This window comes from Anser cygnoides, chromosome 7 (assembly GCF_040182565.1).
Source record: "Anser cygnoides isolate HZ-2024a breed goose chromosome 7, Taihu_goose_T2T_genome, whole genome shotgun sequence".
Classification (NCBI taxonomy): domain Eukaryota; kingdom Metazoa; phylum Chordata; class Aves; order Anseriformes; family Anatidae; genus Anser; species Anser cygnoides.
Window position 1 is genome coordinate 8,859,991 of NC_089879.1, and position 20,388 is coordinate 8,880,378.

At 41.2% G+C, this 20,388-nt stretch overlaps 1 protein-coding gene across 12 annotated transcripts in view; it reads left to right on the forward strand.

The window, feature by feature from the left end:
- The window catches only part of ABLIM1 (actin binding LIM protein 1), a 192,048-nt gene extending 173,123 nt beyond the window's left edge, over positions 1 to 18,925 (forward strand). For 6 of the 12 annotated variants that reach the window (XM_067000417.1, XM_067000418.1, XM_067000415.1 and 3 more), the window contains 6 exons: positions 828 to 974; positions 3,189 to 3,283; positions 3,415 to 3,502; positions 4,940 to 5,001; positions 5,301 to 5,361; positions 6,151 to 7,405. In XM_067000417.1, the coding sequence (XP_066856518.1) occupies positions 828 to 974; positions 3,189 to 3,283; positions 3,415 to 3,502; positions 4,940 to 5,001; positions 5,301 to 5,361; positions 6,151 to 6,188 (491 nt within the window). In that variant the 3' untranslated portion in view covers positions 6,189 to 7,405. The other 6 variants (XM_048060488.2, XM_067000419.1, XM_067000411.1 and 3 more) reach the window with 4 other exon arrangements.
- The last annotated feature ends 1,463 nt before the right edge of the window (positions 18,926 to 20,388 follow it).

Sequence of the window (20,388 nt, forward strand, 5' to 3'; positions counted from 1 at the left end):
AATTTATATATATGTATATATATAAAGTGTGTGTATATGTATATGCATACATATATATATATACACATTTAATGTCAAGAAGTGAAATCCATAATGCACATCCTCACATGCTTTTAAGAGACTTTGGCTTAGGCTGGAATCTTAAATGCATGTGCCACTGCTAAGGTATGTTAATGGTGAGGTTCATTTCATTGCAAGTGCCTTTCCCTGCCAAGTTGATCTAAATGGAGTTTAGTAGTTAATAAATAAATTTGCATCTCTTTTTTACTGCTACTGCATGCTAATAAGCAAGTACATGCAGGAGAAGAGATAGAGTGGTTAAATAAACATATTTGTTTCAGATTTTTTTAACGTTTGTTTTGCAGTTTGTCACGGAAACATAGGAAATAATTAGCATCAGTACAGTTAAAATTTATGTTGTCTTTCTGAACTATTTGTTTTCTTACCCTAGAGGGAAGACAAACCAGTGCATAAATCTGGTTTCATCTTCGTTATTAATCAGCTGTCTTTAGGAGATATTGGCAAATACTGTTGGCTTAAATTTTCTCACTCTTGCCTATCATTCTAACGCTCTGCAACCCTATTAAAATCCCAAGCTGACTTGGGGTTATTTTGGGGGTAGGGATGTGGGATGAGAAGGTTTGATTTGAATCTGTTGGCAAGAGGAAATCATTACGTTGCTTCAAATTACAATTAGAAAGGCAAAACATGAAAATGTTTAGTTTTGAAAATGGCCTTCTTGTAAAGTATAAAATTTTGCCGAAATATGGAAGACCTTTATATTGATAAAGATTACTACATAGCTAAGTTCCCTGATTGCCATCTAGATGCAGCTGCTTTGGCAGCACAGAGCAAGTCCTCCGAGGATATCATCAAGTCCTCCAAGTTCCCAGCAGCTCACGCACCAGCACCCAACGAGATACCAAAGATTGAGACGGACCACTGGCCAGGTCCTCCCTCCCTTGCAGCCATAGGTATGCCAAAGAAATGATGTAAGTGATGTAGACTAAAAGGTACTGATAAGCAAAGTAGGTGTAAAAACAGGTAGGGAGGGTTGTTTCCAGTCCAGGTGTTCTCCACAAAGCGCAGTTGTTCTGGTGAGACCTCCGGATGTCTGGGTATTTATAACTGTTGAATAGGAGTGAGTAGAGGAGGTCTTGCAAAAGGACATTTTAATTGATCACACGGATACTAACTGTAGACAACGGATGTGAATTCCCATATAGTAACGTAATAACAGTATCATGTATCACACAAGCCTGACTTCTTTCAGTTATTGTCTATTTAAGCTTTTAGTCCTAAGCTAATGGCGAATATTCCACACACAGTGTCATCGCTTCCAACCACATGACTGTTTTCATGCAAGTACTGCAGTGAAGCAATTAATAGACTAAAACAGTCCTATTTTTTCCAGATTTACTGTTTCTATAGACTGTGTATTTTTCTTCTTTGTTGTCGCATTGCAGGCACCTTATTTACTTTTATTTAAATCATGCACATGATCATTTTTAAACTTTTTTTTTAATGTATTTTTTCTTTTGATTTTGTTGACCCTCATGTAACACAGTACAAAAGTTATCTAGCCTGGCTGATTTATGAAGTCAAGTCAGAAACAGTGAAGGTCTTGCCTATTTCATAACCTCCTTTCTGAAAAGGAGAGTATGGTTATTCTCACAATGGGATTTTCGTGGAAGTGCTGTGAGAGGTGTCATAACGTGAGAGGTGTCATAACGTGGGAGAGCTCGATGACCAGTCAAAGGGGCTGCATATGCAGTGGCAATTGCTTGAAAATGTCCTTTTTGTAGGGTTGTAACTACAACATTACAGTCACAGTTAGCACAGTCACAGTGCTAACATCTACATTGAACCTCTCCTGATGGTGCTTGTCATAACTACACCATTATTAAGCTGTGTGTCAGAGGGGGAGGCTTTGTTGGAAATTTTGGCTCTCAGTTCACTCTCCTAGCTGTGGATGATAACTTTAATATTTTTTTCCCAGTAAAACTGCTTTGTACGTTGTTTGTTACATCTGAGAAATTAACATGATTGTTTATACAGATAAAAATGTGCTCATGGATGTATTTTATTCAGAAATAAAAAGACATTAAGCACTGAAAAACAAACTCGCAAGCCCTAGTTTTTTAGGCTTGTTACCTGATTTTCTGAGTGTGGTATTTTAGTTACAGAGCTAGACTGAGCTCAGCAGTCAAGAAATAAGTCATGCAGCTATTGTACTGAAGTCTTGCAAAAGCCTGAGACACCAAACGAAATAATAAATAATTTGAATACAAAGATATAATTTCTTGATAACTTTTTGTCTCCATGTTAGCATCAATTTAATAGTGCTGTACAAAACATTTCATTCATGTAAACCTTCAGAGACTTTAGTAGCAAAATTGAGTCTTCATTCAAATAAAACACTGAGTTTGTATTGGTGAATAGCTGTATGAGGAAATAGCCTGTGCAGAATAAAATACAATTGGCTAAATGCATGCAGCAGTGTCATACTCTGTGTATTCATTGAAGTGTCCTAGCGTCCAAACTGGAAATTAGCCCATTTCTTATGAATATTCAAGACGATAAAGATTAACCAATAAAGATCAAGAAACTAAAATGCAGAAAACCTGTGTAGAAGTGGTTTAGTAAATCTAAATTCATTTTAGCTTTATCCAAAGGATTAATTAATTTATTTTATACTAGAAATTATGGGATACTCATTCCAAATATGAGAGTCTATTCAGGAGATTTATGAAGTTTAATTTTCCACTTGAAATGTTATGTGAAATTCACTTTTCTGAGTCTAGATAATTATAAATGCAAATCAGACATTGTTTTTTTAGCCGCTGGTACACTTGCAGGTACACTAAACCCCATGTTTCCAGAACTAGCAATCTGAGCTCCTTTTCCCTATTACTTTAATTCTTCAGTTTTTTATTCAGGACCGTTGCTTGGCTGGGAGCCCATGTGCAGTTTAACTTCTTGTTAATTTTATAAGAAGCTGTTAGCCATAGGGCAGGCTATCTGAGTGAGTTTTGTTAAGGGCAAATTTTGAATAACTTGAGTCTGCAGGAAAACATTGCTTTGTTTATTCAGTAAATCAAACTGATGAATACATTGAACTAGCACTGAAATTTCAAGCTGCAGTAGAATGGATACACAAAGCTGTCTGTACTGTGGTTTTATGGAAGCAGGAGCTGACATGAGACGCAGGTCAAGTGGAAGAGAGGAAGACGACGAGGAGCTGCAGAGACGCCGGCAACTGCAGGAGGAGCAGCTCATGAAGGTTATTATAACCTTGTCTTCATACTGTTTCTGAACACCATACAAAAACTGCTCCTTTTCTTTCTGTAAGCAATTTTTGATACCTCAACTAGCTTTATTTTATTCATGTATTTTTTTAATTGCCATTTTTAGCTTAACTCTGGTCTTGGACAATTGATACTGAAAGAAGAGATGGAAAAGGAGAGGTCATCCCTTTCTGCCAGTCGTTATGATTCTCCAGGTAATTCATGTAGGCATTGAAGCTACCAATGAATAGTGAATAATGAACACCATAAAGGCACATATTCAGTGGTTTCCCAGAAGAGAGACCACTGGGAGACTGCCTGATATGTGGTATTCTCCCATGAAAAGAGTGGCGGGTGAGGGCAGGAGTCATAGTTGGGTATTTGCGGGATTGTTTGTGTTGTTGTTGTTGTTGTGTTATGTTCTTTTGATCATTTTTTTTTAAACTAGAAGAAATGCGAGGCTGAGAATTCTGAGGCCATTTTGGGGAGAGAAATTTCCTAAAATAGATAAAGAACGAGCTTCAGTAACTGTTACCTCACACACATACTGGTAACAGGATTATTAAATTACAATAACACATTTTGCTTAAATTGGTGGTTGCAATCACCCTTTAGTTTCTCCTCTCAGGGACAGAAGGTCAGCAACATTTACTAATGGAGCTGCATATTCTAAACACAGGTGGTATTTCAGTAGTGGCTGACATTTTGATTGGGTGTATTGTGTTGCAGAGAAAAAAAAAAAAATCAGCTTTTGGCCTTTTTGCACACTTTGATATACATTAGTGGCTACCGCAGAGCTCCAGAGATTAGCTTTTGGGGTTTTATTTCACCCTTCATCCACAGGTTGTTGTAGCACAGCAGCTAGACTTCAAGCCAAGATGGGACAAAATGACTGCTGCCAAGCAAACTAAGATTTCTTCATGTTCCCTATTGTATAAGTGCATTGCCTCTATTTATGGTTTAGGAGAGAGAGTCTGTGGCTCTCCCTCAATACTTGTAATGTTTACAGGTCCAGAGTCTACCTGGTCACTTCAGAGCTTATGATTTTTTTATTAATGATAGCACAGGTTAGAGAACTACTTTATTGGAGATGAGTTCATCTCTCTTCACAGTGATAATCAATGCAGTCAACATTTGCCTTTTGTGGAGTCGATGGTACCTCTCCCAAAGCTGCTTATTGCTGGCAACAAGAATGCTTCAAGTTCCATGCCCCTGTCCTTCTGTGACAAAAATATTTAAAAAAATCAAAATCATTTTTATATGAAGAATCTTGTCTGAAAGGGCTGCATTAACTAAAGAAACTATTAAAGATACATGACAATATTTCATCTATCTAAGGTCTAAAAATTTGTTTTACTCTCTTGTCTAATCCTTGAGCATTAATTTCAGCTCAGTGGAGACCACTTTGATTTTGAGCCTGGCACCATGACATGATAATGCTACGTCTAACTTGCAGAACGTATGGAAGTTTGTGATGAGTCTGGTGCTGAGATGTTACTCTCTTAAAGTCAGTATATCTCAGTTGGTTATGTGTACATTCAGTGTTTCTAACTGTTTTTTTTTCTGCTAGTTGATTTCTCAGATGTCCTTGGTTTTGAGTTTTCGTGGAATTTTCCCAGTAAAATGTTTTTTTTTTCTTCCTCCTTCGACAGCCCATGCTTCAGCCTCCAAAACCTCTTCTCTTCCTGGCTATGGAAAAAATGGACTTCACAGGGTAAGGAGATGGTGATTCTGAGAAGCAAAAGGTGGCTTTAATCATCTATGGTATTTATTTCCCTATTAAATGTAGTGGATTTTCAGTTTGATCAAGCTTTCCTATAAGAACATCTGAACTAAAACCTAATTTCCCTCCCCGCAAACTTCAGTGTTAAAAATGCAAGAAAGTAATGCAAGAAAGCTTATAAAGGTTGAGGAAAGATAAGCTTTAAACAATTTGTTACTCCCCATATAGCACCACACTGGTGAGGTCACAAACTGTGAATTTATGTGCATGTCCCTCTTTTCCTGTTACAGCCGGTGTCTACAGATTTTGGTCAGTACAACAGTTATGGGGATGTGAGTGGTGGTGTTAGAGGTAAGACTGAGGGGCCTTTTTACACGCCTCTTCCTTACAGGGAATGTATTATGATCTTTGATCATTTCTGCTATTTTATTTTAAGGTTGTGGATGTGGTAGCATTGTATTTGCTGAGTACATTTCTCCGGTAAACTTGACAGTTAATGTGTACTTGCAGAATTTGAGTTAAAAGGTTTGGGTTTATTTTGCTAAATCTGCTACGTAGATCTGACCCCTGTTTATGCCAAGTGACTGCTTTAGCACTGGTATACATGGAAAGCAGGTAATCTGTAATTGGAATTTGTACTGAGTTCTGCTACCATGTTCTCTTCTGAAAATTGCCATCCACTGCACAGAGTGTGCCGCAGTGAAGTAAGAAGGATAATAGCTTCTAATCCCAGTTGCTGCTCGTAATTTTCATTGTGACTTTAAGATAGATGTGATATCAGTCCTTGCCTAATAGATTTTCAATTAATATTTATGAAAGTTATGGAACTTTATGAGACTTAATGTTTTGAAACAGTTTGAGCTTGGGGGTGAGAACCTGATTATGGTTCTGTGTGTCTCAATATTTCCAAAGTGACTTGATTTTACTGACTGAGGATCCCACTTGAAATGAAGCAGTCTGCGGTGTCTGGAGTGTTTTACTCTTCACAAATTAAGACTAAAAGTAGGGAGGTTTGCTGAATCAGGTGGGATTTTGAAAAGATCAGGCAGATCACAAGACACTAGGATTATCTGGTAAATTGTGACTGATTCCTCCTCTTCCACACTCTACAGCCGATGAAATTTCTCTTTTGCTTTTCAGATTTCCAGGTAGAGTATGGATTTTCATCAATCAACTGACAACGGAATTAAAAGCATCTACTTTCTTGTTGAAGTCTGAATTTCTGCTACAGGAAAGGGGTTCTTAAGACATTAGCTTTGATTTACCTGCATGTTTAAGCATAATCACCAATGTAGACTCTTATCAATAAAAAACAGGCACAACCTCAGGTTCCTCCTTGTACCTCCCCAGAACTGGGTTAAGAAGGCTCAGACCAGTTCTGTGACTTGTTCTGTTAAACCCATTGTCTGTTGAAATACAAGTTATCTGCTGTAGCTCTCTTTGGATGGCTAAGGGCAAATTTATTTCCAGCCTCTCTAATACCAGCCCCAGAGACAGGTAGAAATTCTCCTCTGGAGGCAATTTTCTTCCATACCAGGAGCCTTGAAATCCTTATTTTTGCCCTGAAATTTGCTCTCCAGACAAGATGGCTGATAAATAGCTTTCTACAGTGCTGCTGTCACAGATGAGCTAGTAAGATATGTACTTGCAAGAACCAGCCCTTTTACCCCAAATCCTATCTGCAGGATTTTTTCCAGAATAGTTTGTCTGGCTGGCTCCTCAGCACAATCACAATATGAAGTGACAATTTAAGAAGGGATTTAATTGTTTGGATATATTTTTTTACTACTGTATCAAAACCATGATGATTGGAAAGAAAACAAGCTTATGGGAAGAGAAGGGAGTTCTTTGTGTATTATGCTCAAAATGTAATTTTATTAGGAACAGTACCTGTGTCAAAATAGCACCCTTTTACCAGAACCCTATCCCCACTTGTGTTCATAGTCAAAATTTTCCATTGTAGAGACAAAAAAATACCTTGGCTGATACAGTAAATGACAGAAAGGACAGTCCAGAAGCGTAAGAGTGCTTATGTATGCTGTTGGGTGGGATCTAAATTAATGCTCCTGTGTATTTGTTCCAAAGAACCTTAACTGATCATTGGGGCTGGGAAAGACTTACCACTCTTTCAGAGACCCCAGGTCCACCCGGGCTGTGGTGTATTTAGTCTCAGTGGGCAGCTATCGCCAGCCTTAGTGACAGAAAATGTGGTGGCAGAGGGGGTGGAAGGATGCCTCAGAAGAGTGAGAAAAGAGCAATGTCCTGTATGGTAAGAGTCAGCATTAAGGTGCGAAGGAAGTCTCAGTGCAAATTCACCTTTGTTTTCACCGCTGCTTGAGTGCCTTTACCCTCTGTGTGTGTAACCTACGTGTCTGATGTATACCTGTATCTGATGCAGTCCCTTCCGGATGGTCATGTCCCTGGAATGAGAATGGACAGAGGAGTATCTATGCCTAACATGTTGGAGCCAAAGGCAAGTGCAGATGTTATTCACTTTTCTTCAAGGCAATGAAGATTTGACTGTGAAATGCAGATAAAATACAGGAAATGTCTTAGTCCCCTTGTTTTTCTTTGCCTCACCTCAGTCCCTTCTCCTTATGTGCTAAACCTTTCCCTTTGTTCTGGACTTTGCCTGTTTTAGGTGTTAGTACTCAGGCTGAGGGCAGCCAAAGTGCCCTTTCTGGGTAAAGGAGGCTTCTCCAGAGACAAAATGAAGATACTGAAAGTGCTCAAAAGCTAGTTCTCTGTCAAGCTTTCAGTAGCCAAAATAGTAGACCAAACTTGACTGCAAAGTCGCAGATCTGTTAAGTTTGAAAAGTGACACAATACTGTGGCTCACAACACGTGGTTGAGGCTGCCTTGATTCAATAAAAGACATGGATCTCAGTTTTGAATTGGAAGCTAGGTATCTATGTATCTTTTGGGATCTATCTTCAGCTGTCAGCACCATTAGCCTGACACCTTAAATAGTGTTGAATTCCCTATATAAAAAAATATTAGGAGATTTGCTGGGAAAAAGAGGCAATATCAGCTGAATGTGAGTTAAGTTATAAATTAAAGTGCTTTTGCTGCTATGTTTAGAGATGTCTGAATCAAAAATGAACATAAACAATGGAGAGGCTTCAACCAGGCCTGTGTTTTAAGTCTTGAAACTGCCTCTGTTGCTGGTGAACCTTCTGAAAAATCATGATTTTGCCAAAGTTACAAGGATTAGCATTTATGCAGTTAAGTGAGGAACTCTTTTTGCAAACCAGATTACTACTTGTGCTTCCAAGTGACCTCTAGACAAATTGTACAAGGCAATAACTTTAGCTTTATAAGCTGAGACTCTAGTGCAATGTACATTAACGAGTGTTTTTATATATTATATAAATAAGACCCTGGGGACATCCCTGACTTCTGAGATACTGCTTTTTATTCCAAATAATTTCTCTTTCAGTGCAATAGCAATTCTTACAGCCACCACTTCTCTTGATGCACCCAGTTATTTGGAAAGTTGTTTTGGGTAACAAATTCTGTCATATTACTAGTGATAAAATTTGTGGGAATTTTCGTGAGATAACAGGTCACTTTCTGTTGACGTTTGAAAAGGTTATGCCAGACCTGGAGCTAATTGACAGCAATTCTGTTCATGTCAATGATCCAACACTAATTGAAGCTTGATCGGGTGAAAAAAAGCCAACTCAAAGTCAACATGAAACTCCTGGGAAGTAAAAATCAGTAAACTTTAGAAAGACCAAATCTTATCAAGTGATTCATTGGAAAGGACAGAATTTGTGCATCCTGACACCCTGGATTGAAACATACCTTGTTGTGAATTCCTAAATATAAAATGTACTTATGACCTTAGACCTTGACTTAAACTCTGTTTGTTTAAACATTATAAAGAGTTAAGTTTTAGTTTCCTTTCATGCTGTATCTGGTAATCATTTCCAGTATCAAACGTAAGCAATGTAATTCAAAGTATAGTCTCATTGTACATTTGTGACAATGTCAGAATCTCCTAAGAATCATATCTTACAATTGGTATGTAAGCACACATTACTTAAATTATTATTACTTACAATAAACTCAGTGGTGTGTTCATCAATGCCTGAATCTTATTTATTATATTTCTGCAAAGTTCATTGGGATAATTGTTTACAACGGAATGAACTTAATTGCTTAGTACTGCACAAAAGCTGATTTGGTTGAATTTCTTCTGTTAAAATAATTGAATTAGTGGTGTTTGATGATAGCACAGCTGCTTCTCCTAAGAGAGTTTTGGTGGTTTCACTCAGGGAGCAAGTATCTGAATCAGTAGAACAAGACCAGCAGTAAAAATAGCAGTAAAAGCCAATTCCTACTGAAGTCTGTGGAAGAACTTCACTGGTTTCAGTGGGGATTGGATGAGGACCTCATTGGGAATGCTGTTATCCTACATTACAGCAATATGCAATGAGAAGGGCTATAGGGAGGCTCTGTCAGGCAAAACATGAGCTCTCCAATGTCATTCTAAATGTATGTGGAAGTGTACATGAAAGACTGAAATGAGATGATTCCAGAAACTGATTTTAAGGCACAGGGTTTTCTGAAATCCTTTCTAAGGACTGTAGTTTCTGTTGGGTCAGACTGATTTGGGACCCACTGACAGTAAATATTTTTACTTCAAATAAAGAACCTATACATGTAAAAGAAAAAATGAATAATTTATGCATTCAGGAATTACTGGGCAGCAACTGATTTGTGTGAGTTCTGGATATTCTTTGCAATGCAAAGGGAAATCAGGAGAAATGTAACGGGAGATGTGCTGGACACACTCTTCTGAAGGAGATGAAGGTGTGCAAGATAAGTATGTCTACAAAAGCATCTCCTTTAATCCATGCATGTGTGGCACAGCCAGCAACCACAGAAGGCAGTTGTTCATTTCTCTAACTATCCAAATAGGCAAAGAAAATCGTGATGAATTTTGTTGATTGCAGTGGCCCCCACTAATGAATGTCTTGCTTATTCAGAGTTGCTGCTTTTTCAGATGCTCTCTCATGTGGTTCATCTTTTAAAAGTCCTCTGTCTGTTTCCTTAGAGCTGTCCACACTTTGGCAACCATCAGCCAGACCAAGGAGTGCCAAATATACTTACCTTAATAAACTCTAAAAATTATACATTGCTAGATGAGAAAGTATATTGACTAGAGAGGACTCTGTGTTACCAAAGCCAACTGATGCACCATAAAAATTATTGGTGTGGACAAGGACAGATTGCCTCTGAAGTATGAGGCAGTTTGGTATTAAGTTCTTGCTCTATCCAGACTGGCCTTTCATGCATCTTTAAAAATGAAATGCTGCAATTTCCGTTGAAAAAGAAAACAAATGTTTGTGTGGTTATGAAAATAAGACACATTGTGTTCTTTCTGTTTTCGAATGTAAATACATCTCTTTTTCCCATTTTTATACATTGTTAACAGATTTTTCCATATGAAATGCTCATGGTGACCAACAGAGGGCGAAATAAAATACTAAAAGATGTAGACAGAACCAGGCTGGAGGTAAGAGAAGCAAGTTCCTAAACGCGCTTTCCTGCTCAAGTTGGTTGTTGTTGCACACTTGAAAACTCTAACATTGATGTGTGGGTCCTTGTTAGACTGGAAAGATTTCTCAGCACTAAGCAGGGAAGAAGGAGTCAGACAGGGAGGAAGCAACAGCTTCTCTGCAAATGGTGCCAGGCAAGGAGTCCCGCATCTCTGACCAGCAATGCCTGTGTCTCCTTGTTCCTGGACAGAGCTGTTCACAACCACCTTATTTTTTAAAGCAATTATTTTCATACTTGCAAATTGGTAAAAAGGCCAACATTGGTTAAGCATTTTGTAGTCATAGAACCCATGCTGGAATGGAGCAATGCTTTGTGCAGGCTTGGATCACTTTCTAGCTAAGAGTCAGTACCAGCCGTCCTTGGGGATCCAAAGTCTGACTTGCTTCGATTCATCAGTAAGTCCTGTGAGTTAGACTGGTCGATATGCAAAAATGCGAGGATTTAAATCTCTACTAACAAATAGAAGTGGTCAACCAATTTGTGGGTTAGTAAGACTTAAGTAGTTCAGTGGAATTCCTTGCCTAACGATGTTTAAGTAACTTGTAGTTAATTAATCTCGTGGAGGTGAGTGAAAGCGGCCACAAAAATTCAGGTATGTGCCTGTTTATGTACATTTTTAGACAAGTAGATAATGGGATCACTAATCAAAATGCAAGGTGGCGTTACATTAGCACTGCAGGGAGGGACTTTCCCTGTCCAGTGCACTCTAGAGCAGTGGAACAAGAGACGTAACTAATGCACAGGACAACACCAAAGTGTGTTTCATTTGCTGCAGAGAAATGTGGTGGACAGTTAGGCTGGCTTCTTGCTTTTCGAAACTTGCAGTAAAGCGTGTCCAACCTGCAGCCCTTCTGCAAAGCTCTCCCGAAACCCAGTGTCTGTTTAAACTTCAGTGTGTGGGTGGGGATGACTGCCTAAAGCCCACAACAAGGGCATGCAAGAGCTTTTTTCTGTTCTAAGATCTACTTGTCGCTACTTGGTGGATGACTGCAGATAAAATGTTTTTCTGTCTTTCTTATTCAGCAACTGAAATAATTGTCCTGATCTCCTTTTTAGACTTCTCAGAGGTAATAAATGGCAAAATTTTATTGGTGCGTTGAGAATGCAGGTTCATAAGGACTTGGATATTGCCAAGGGATTGTTAGTTCATCAAACTTCAATCACTAGATGCTGCAGTGGCTCTTAGAGTGACATGAAATCCTTAAGGCACTCCTGTCTCCTATTGCATCTCTTTGGCTTTGACTGACTGACCATTGCCTGTTCTCTCCTTTTTTTTTTTTTTTTTTTTTTAAAGCGTCACTTAGCACCTGAAGTTTTTCAAGAAATATTTGGCATGACGATACAGGAGTTTGACAAGTTACCTCTCTGGAGACGCAACGACATGAAGAAAAAAGCAAAACTCTTTTAACTCCCTTTAAAGAAACCAACTTAAAAATGGTACATAGGATATTGTATCATACAGTCCAAACTATTTGGCAGCAACTACCTACCCACCAAAAAAAGGAAAATCGCATAGAGGCACCTCTGCACACAGCAGTTGAACAAGACGAACACTTGCCCTCCTGGAACATAGGGAAGGAAATATCTGAGCTCAGAAACAACAAAGATGATTTTCAGAGGTGTCGACCTTTTACATGATATCATACAAGATAGGAAACTGTTCTTCTCCCTCAGTGATACTCCCTTTACTTCTCTCCATAACATGATGGACTTTATTGCTAGAGCCAGGAAGTGCCCTTAGGATGCCTTGTAGACTAAAGCAGTTGTAACCACTCCAAGAACTGGAAAAGAAATATATATATATATATAAATATATATATATGTAAGTGTGTTTGCGTGTGTGCGCACATGTATTTATATCTATCCATCTGTGTGTATGTATGTGTATATATGTGTATATATATGGAGAGAAAGATAGATAGATACTCTGTAGTGAAGGAGAAGCCCTTTGTAACACACCCATATGGTCACGTTGTCTTTCACACAACTGTTTCTTAGTTGGCAGTCTTTTGAAATGGCATCTTTGTGTGACACAGTCTGCAAAGGTGGGTGCTCTGCTCGTTTGCAGTGCATCCCAGTTGAATTCTTGGAAAGCGGACTCCATGTACCTGTATATATTTGCTAGGATATATAGAAAGTGAATTGCTGTGTCTGTTGCCAGTCTTCCCTCTTCCACACTTTCTGCTTGAATTAATAAGGCTGGAGCTTAACCAGTCAAATAATTTAAGATCACTTAAGTAATGGGAATGATGGAGAAGAGTCAGTTTTCTTGTAATTTAGTCCAGGAGATGAGTGGATGGGGGTGGGAGTGATAGAGTGAGAAAATGCTTTTTTAAGTGTGCCCTGGTTCACACCCAGAGATTTCGGGACAGACTCCCTGCTGGTCATTACTAGTACAGCTCCTCAGATTGCTGTGGAGCTGTAGGATTTTACATCAGCAGGGAAGACGGTTCTCTGCAAGCCAACACACAGTTTCATCCCTCTTGGGGGAGGAATGTTTATGAACTAAAAGGTACCACCAAGGTGGTACCATGCTCTGCCAATAGAGGCTTTTTGATTAAATTGCAGTTGCTGTTGTCAATATGGCACAGTGCATGGGGCCAAGCACTTTCTTTTTAGTTAATGTAGTTTTTCACTTGTGCTTGGAAAAGAGGGCACAGGCTCTTTTTTTTTTCTTTTTTTTTTCTTTTTTTCCTCTTGAAGCTTCAGAGCTCCAGCCTTGGTTATATTTATTTCCCTTTGTGCCTGACTTGGTTTGTGGAGACAGAGAAATCATGCAAGATGGTTTCTGAGCTGCATTGAACTCCTCTTGCTTTCAGTCTTCTTCCACTATGCTGCAGCTTGAAAAAAAAAAAAAAAAACTGCCTATATATACCTTAACTGCTTCTGGGCAGGTCCTTAAAGAGATGGACACAAGCACCAAAGTAATTGAATACATGCATTGTGGCTGCAAGGTCAGCTTTTTTTCTTCCTCGGTGCTTAACTGCCAATGCATACTGCACTAATGAGCCCGTCTCCTGGTATTGGAGAGGGACGTTCAGGTTCTGTGTCTGTCAAAGAATATCAAGGTTTCATTTTTAATGCAGAAACTTTTGGCACTGGAGACATCAGAACCTTTGTATTTTCTGTTACGAGACATTGGTGTTAAAAGTCTGGAAGTCAGGAAGGGGAAACAGTCCCACGTAGCTGTGAGATTCGATATCACTGTGCTGAGTTCTGTGTCTCACCGTGCGGCATTTCACCATGAAACGCGCGGGACAGCCCAAACCCTGCCTCTTCTGTGCTGGTTTAAGAAGTCCTGTTACAGCAGATCACCGTGGTTCCTTTGATCCAACCCAAGCTGAAGATTCAGTGTTTGAGAGGCAGATGCAAAGGGTCAGCACCTGCTCCATGCTCTAGGGCTAAGGGAAGGGTGAGCCCAAGGGACAAGCTGGAGAACGTGCTCCTGTGCAGAGCTGCCTCACAGTCCCTGCTGAACACAAGCCCTCAGAGAACACCGTGACACGCGGTTAGCTGCGAGGTAGCTCTCTGGACCTCACTGAGATTGCAGCAAGGCTCAGTTCAACATGTTTTACTTCATTTTTCAGAACAAGCATCTGAAATGGCTTTAGAAGAACGCTGGGAAGCAAGTGGGAATGCCAGGGGCACTGGCAGGTTGAGATGCATTTCTGAGTGGCAGCTGAAACCGCAGCCAGGCAATGAAAGGACAGCAGTGTCTCACAGTCACACGTTTCGTGAACGCTAGTCTCAGAAATTCGGCGTATGTTACCTGCGAAGGTGTGGCTTAACTCCGAGATGAACATTTGGGTTTTAATCATTTAAAGTATTAAATTCTCCAAATTTTGTCAGCCCACATTGGTGATGCCATGATGCTGCTGCTCAAACGCAGTAGGCATTACAGGTCTCTTAGCCCAAGTCACCTTGACAATAAACCTTTTTGGTGTGAAGTCTGCTCTCAGGGATGTGAGCTGTCAGTCTGCATTTTTCTGTTCCCATCTTTAAATTACTATTGAACTGCTCACAAGGTATGTAAATATGCTACCCGGTCAGTTCAGAGATGGTTAAGCTGGGTTGTCTTGTCTTCTATTCTCTCTTCTCCCTCCTCTCAAAAAAAAACAACCAAGCAAAGACAGTTCCTCAGCCTTTGAGAAATGACAAGACAATTTGTGTCTGCCTCATCAACGGAGAATTTAAAGCTGCAATTGCAGCTTGGGAAGGAATGAGGAGAAGCCAGCTCAGATGCAGCAGACGCAATTAATCTTTAACTGGATTTTTGGGCTGGTGCCGGTGTGGAGCATAGTCAGTCAGTTCACAGCTCTCTACACTGAACTTACTACTGCTTTATTTCTGATTGAGGACATGAAGGATTAATTCCTCTTAATATCCCACCCATCCAGAAGCAGAACCATCCCAAGATCCCTTGGCCCCAAAGAGCAGGCTGCAGCCGGCCATGGGATGGGTGGGTGGTTTCTGCAGTGGGCTGTTAGCAATTGTCACTGCAATATTTTCTTTCATCTGGTCTTCCCACCTCATAAAAATGGAAAGGCAGCTCCAGGGAGAGTTTTCTGTGTAAGCAGTGAATCATTTTCCTAGTATCGATCCAGTAGCGTATTGTTTGTTGGGCAGCTCTGTGCTGTTGGGCAGTTCTTTGTAATTCCCCTCTCAATGGTCCCTTGTGGCCGATAAATTTGAATATTGTAATGTAACAGAGAGTCAAAGCTTTGTAATAAGACTCTAAATTATTCAGTAAATACTTAAGCATGTCTAAGAATATTCCTTAAGTACATGCTCAAGTTCTTCTGCCTCGTGCAAAGCATTTGAGCTTCTGATGAAGTCCCATCAAACTCAGTGCTGTCAACAACGTCACTGCCAAGAGAACTGAAACCTGATTGCTTTTGTCTCATTTTTCCCCTTTCTGCTTTAAGAATGAAGTAAGAACAAAGACCTGTCAAAACAGGCACGTGGGGTGGAATTGCAAAACCATACAGGTGTGCAGAACGGGATCATAGACACGTGCAGGTTGTCAAAAACACATGTACATGTAGCACACGCTTCCCTTATGGAGTTGAGATGCTCTGTGAGTAGTTAGCCTGGAATTTCCAAACGCTACATTGTGTTGAAAAGAGCAGTAGTTTTGAAGGATGTCACTTGCATATGTGCTCGTATCTTCAGGGCTCCTGGGTACCTGCTTCTGAGATCCAGCAAGTGTGCAAAATACAAGGTAACCGTCCCACTTTGTGGAAGTGCCAGGCTGGCCACGTGTGGTATCATTTAAAAGGCGTTTTCAGGCTTATGTGAACATTTGCAGTGCCCATTCCTGGTAGTGCTTAGATGGAAGAGAAAGACCTTATGCAGCAGTCTTCATATTAATGGGGAATCCAGAGATTTGACCTGCTGGGTTTTGTGGTTTCTCCAGATCCTGGTCTGATAATTTCCATTGAGAACAAGAGAGCTGTTCTGCAGTACAGTGGGAACAGCTGCCTGTAACCTGGATGCCCTCGCCTTCACTTGGCGTAAGCTCCAGCCTGCTGACAGTCAGAAGTGGAAATAAGTGTGTTGAAATAAATATGTTTTTCATCTTCCCTGAAGGTAGTAAAATGAAGCCAACTTGAAAAATAGATTTGGAAATTACTAAACTGTCCACTCTTTCTCAGTGAAGTGATTGATCTATTGTGGCCTCAGTTTGGAAGCTGAGTGTAGCATCTCAACTCTGCCAGTGTCCTATCCCAAACTTGACAAACTTTCTGTACAGCTGGAAGAGTAAGTTCTTGTGAAGCTTGCTCTCAGAATTTCATGCTTTTTTATTATTATTGTTTGTTACCATTTCATGCTGGTGTCATTTAACACAGGTTTTAGTGGCGTGAGTCTCAGAAACATACTCTTTTTTTTTTCAGTTTGATTGGTAGCCTTTCATTCAGTATGGTTTGTGCACATAGCTGCAGTGTGCTGTGAAAGGTTAGACTAGAAAAACAGTAAGTTTCTTACAGCTGCATGTGGGACGAGGTAGCTCGGTGGCTCCAGTAATGCTGTTACTTCTGTCAAGACGGGGTCGTCTGGTCTTACCAAACTGAATGGTCCCAGGTCTCTGTGGGGCCAGCACTGCAGTGCTCACTGCTCTTCCCCTGTCACAATGTGGAAATCCTTTCTCAGCCACACAGTTCAGACACCCTGCTTTTCGGGGAAGGTCACTAGGGGTCTCTTCTGTGAAAGAGTTACTCTGAAGTTAGACACATTTTGAAGTGAAGTCCCTTTCTGTAAGTCATTGCTGCTGCTGGGGTGTTTCTGCTATGTCAGGTAATGTCAACGGATGGAGAAGTGTTAAGTTCTGGGAAGGAGGACAGCTGGCATAGGCTTGCTTTCTCCAGGGTTTGCCAGCGTGATATTTAGCAAATTTAGAAGAAAATGCATGCCAGCTTGTGCTACTTCTTTCAGACTTTGGGGAAATCAAGTTTGGAGCACCTGTAGATTATGAGCGTCTATGCCGAAGTTAATGTTCTGAAGCTATTACAACAAGTGATGGAAAAAGTGGGTCCCCAGAACAGTAAGAATATAAGAACATCCTCCAAACTCAGCGTGGAGTGACTTACCTTGGCTGTTCCTGACTTAGCAGCAGTTAGGAGATCCTGGCCCGTTTGGGCCATAGCCTTGTAGATACAGACTAAATGGAAATCAGCCTTTCTCCCACTCCACATTTCATTGTTTTCTTCTGAATTTATCTGTAGAGGAGGACGTCAGCATCCTGGAAATTACCTGTGGTGCTAAAAAAATCGATGATAATGATGATGAACAAAGCATGTACAGGAAGCAATAAAATCAACTGATCTGTTGTGAAATGCCAATCCATTTTCCATAGCAAAGACACTTGGGGCTTGATCCCGCAGCCTCCTTTCACATTCAGGGCACGGCCCAGGCCTTTGCCAAACATTGTGGCCCTGCCCACACATCTTCTGGAGTCCATATTCTTCAGGGTAGACATATGGAGGAAGTGATCCCGACAATATGTGGTATGTTTTTACCCCATTGCTCTGTAATTAAGAGCTGGAGAGAGTGACTGACCACTGTGATGGCAGAACTTTATCTTCTAGTGTAGGAACACCCTCATCGCTGCGGGTTGCAGGACTGCTCTGGCTGGTGAGTGTTGCTGCCTGTTTTCTCCCACACACCTATTTAGTGCTTAATAAAGTGCAGGACAAAAAGATCTATCACTAAAAAAAAAGATACTGAATTTTTAGTCAGACAATTGTGCTGGCAGGAGCTGTGTGATGCTGGCATTTGGCATGGAGGGAGTGAGTGTTATTAATTTTAATGTGAGCATCAGTGCAGGAAGTGGGAATGTAATTGGCCATTAATGTTGTTTGCCTGTATGCAAAATAAATTATCTGTTGCCCAAAGAGCTTTTAACAGGGAAATAGATTTCTGCTAATGATTTCCTAAAAAATGCTTGTCCGTATGAAGAGGTAATACTTCCACGTGTGCTGTGGTCTTTCTTTTGAGGTAAAAAGAGATGACTGAAGGCAAGCAGTTATCTGCTTGGCCAGAAATCACTATAGTTAATACGGGTGTTGCTCCTAGGACTTGCAAAGCTGAGGCCACGGGACCTTGCTCCTAGGCATTAGGAGATGAGGTGTTAAAGGCTTGCAGAAGCAGCTGCGCGAATCCCAGCGGTGCCTTACCAGGCTGAGTCTGGCTCCCTTGGGCGCTGACAGGTCCCACTGGACACCCTGCAGAAAGCACTACCCCCAGATGCAAAACCACTGACACCAGTGGGGCCTCTCACTGCCATCCACACGCTTGGGAACGGGTTCTTTCTCATCTGGCAGGACCAGGAAAGCGTCTGACTGCTGTGCATGCCCGCAGCAGCCAGCTCTGTGTGTCCCTGCTGGATCCGTCTTGTCCCAGCAGTGCCACCTGGTCGTTGCTGACAGCTCTTCCTGCGAGGGGGCCTTACAGCTGGGGACATTTTTTTAAGCTTTGGAAACTGAAACTAGTTTTTCAAAGGTATATTTTCCTTTAAGTCGGTAGATTTTGGCAATAGGATTTTTATTGTTTTATTTTTCTTTTCTCCTCCCTCCACACATTACAAGCCAGCGTTTCGGGGAGGTGTCCCTGTGTTTCCCATTCATCTGTGAGACAGCTCTTGAGTCTCTCTGTAAAAGCAAATCAATGTCTTGTCTGTACAGTAAGTCTGCTTGTATGCATAATGAAAAGTTGAGCTGGGTTGCTGTTCTGTACAATTAGTGTTTCCACTGTCATACTGCAAACAGCACATACTGCACTCCTGTGCCACTGTAATCTGCATCACTGTTGTACTCAAGTCAATGAATAAAGTTTGGAGCTTTATTCTTAATTGCTGGATTCATGTAGCCTCATTTATTTGTTTCGTTGCTTTTTTTCACCTTGCAGAGTTGTATCAAAGTCTTCTTACAGAACAAGATGCGCAGAGAGAGGCGAGACATCATTGACCAAGACAGATGAAAAAATGGCGTGGCTTCAGTAAAATTCTCACAAGACTTGAGAAATGACAAGAAGTTTCCTGTCAGTAAAATATCTACTTATACAAACCGCATAGGAGTCTTAATTTTGTGCGGTTAGTTTGTGGTTTAAAAGGACCCAAGATATCAGCAAGGTCAGATAGGTCATCCTGCTGCATTGCCTTCATGATCTAAATAATTTCCTTTCTCTGTCCTTGTGAGTTCAGCTAAAATTTTCATCCCTGACAGGGTATTTCTGCGTCTTAGTATTTTAAGTTGAGTGTTTGCCCAACTACCTGGAGTTTAACTCTCCCCAGCCTTGGTCTGGGTGCAGAAGATGGGGAAGATGCCATTCCAGGAGACAGGGCTGCATGTGTGTGCTGAACGCCCAGGTCTGCAGCAGACCACAGCAGCAGCAGGGCAGAACACACCGCATCTCAGAAGGACCTGTAGCGATTCCCATCATTGCCTAAGAAGAGAGAAATGTCCAGAGACTTGGCGTGTAGGTAGCCCCTGGAAAGGGTGCTATGCGTGCACTGCGCTGTAAATAGATGGCCTCCTGAACATCACTGAATTAATTCGAGCCTCCTGCAGTTGCACTGGAGCCTCATTAAGACTGGCTTTGGGGCTTAACGTTAAAGGGGAGGGGGGGGTATGTTGTGGTGTTACTCTTTGAAGTGAAACCACTGGAGATCAATCCTAAAAGAAGTTCAGAGGGGGTGTGAAAGAATTGTGCTTCAGGCCATTGATCATCTGAGCCGCAGCTCTCTGTTCAAGGGCAGAAATGGTACAGCACGTGTCACAGAATCACAGAATGGCTTGGGTTGGAAGGGGCCTTAAAGATCATCTAACTCCAACCCCTGCCATGGGCAGCGGCACCTCCCTCCAGACAAGGTTGCTCAAAACCCCATCAGCCTAGTCTTGAATGCTTCCAGGGATGGGGCATCCGCAGCTTCTCTGGGCAGCCTGTGCCAGGCCTCACCACCCTCTGAGTGAAGAATTTCATCCTGCACGGCATCCTTGAGCCTACAGAAAGCCCCTGCAGCATCAGGATCTGTGCCCTGCAGGTAATACGTTCCCCGTCTTCTCTCCCACACCTGACAACCAGGAGATGTTTCCCTCACTGCTCGGCAGGGCAGGACCCCATTCCCTGCCTGCCACCCTGCAGCCCCAGGCACCTAGAAAAAAAGAAAGTCCTCCTTTTGAATGTCTCATTTAGTTATGAAAAGTCCACTTCCCAGGTCTCAGCTCCCTCCTTGTAGCAACAGAGCAAGAGTTACCGTCTGGTGCTAGCCCCAGAATGCCTCCAGCCAGCATGGTCTGGAGGTCCTGAGCAGCA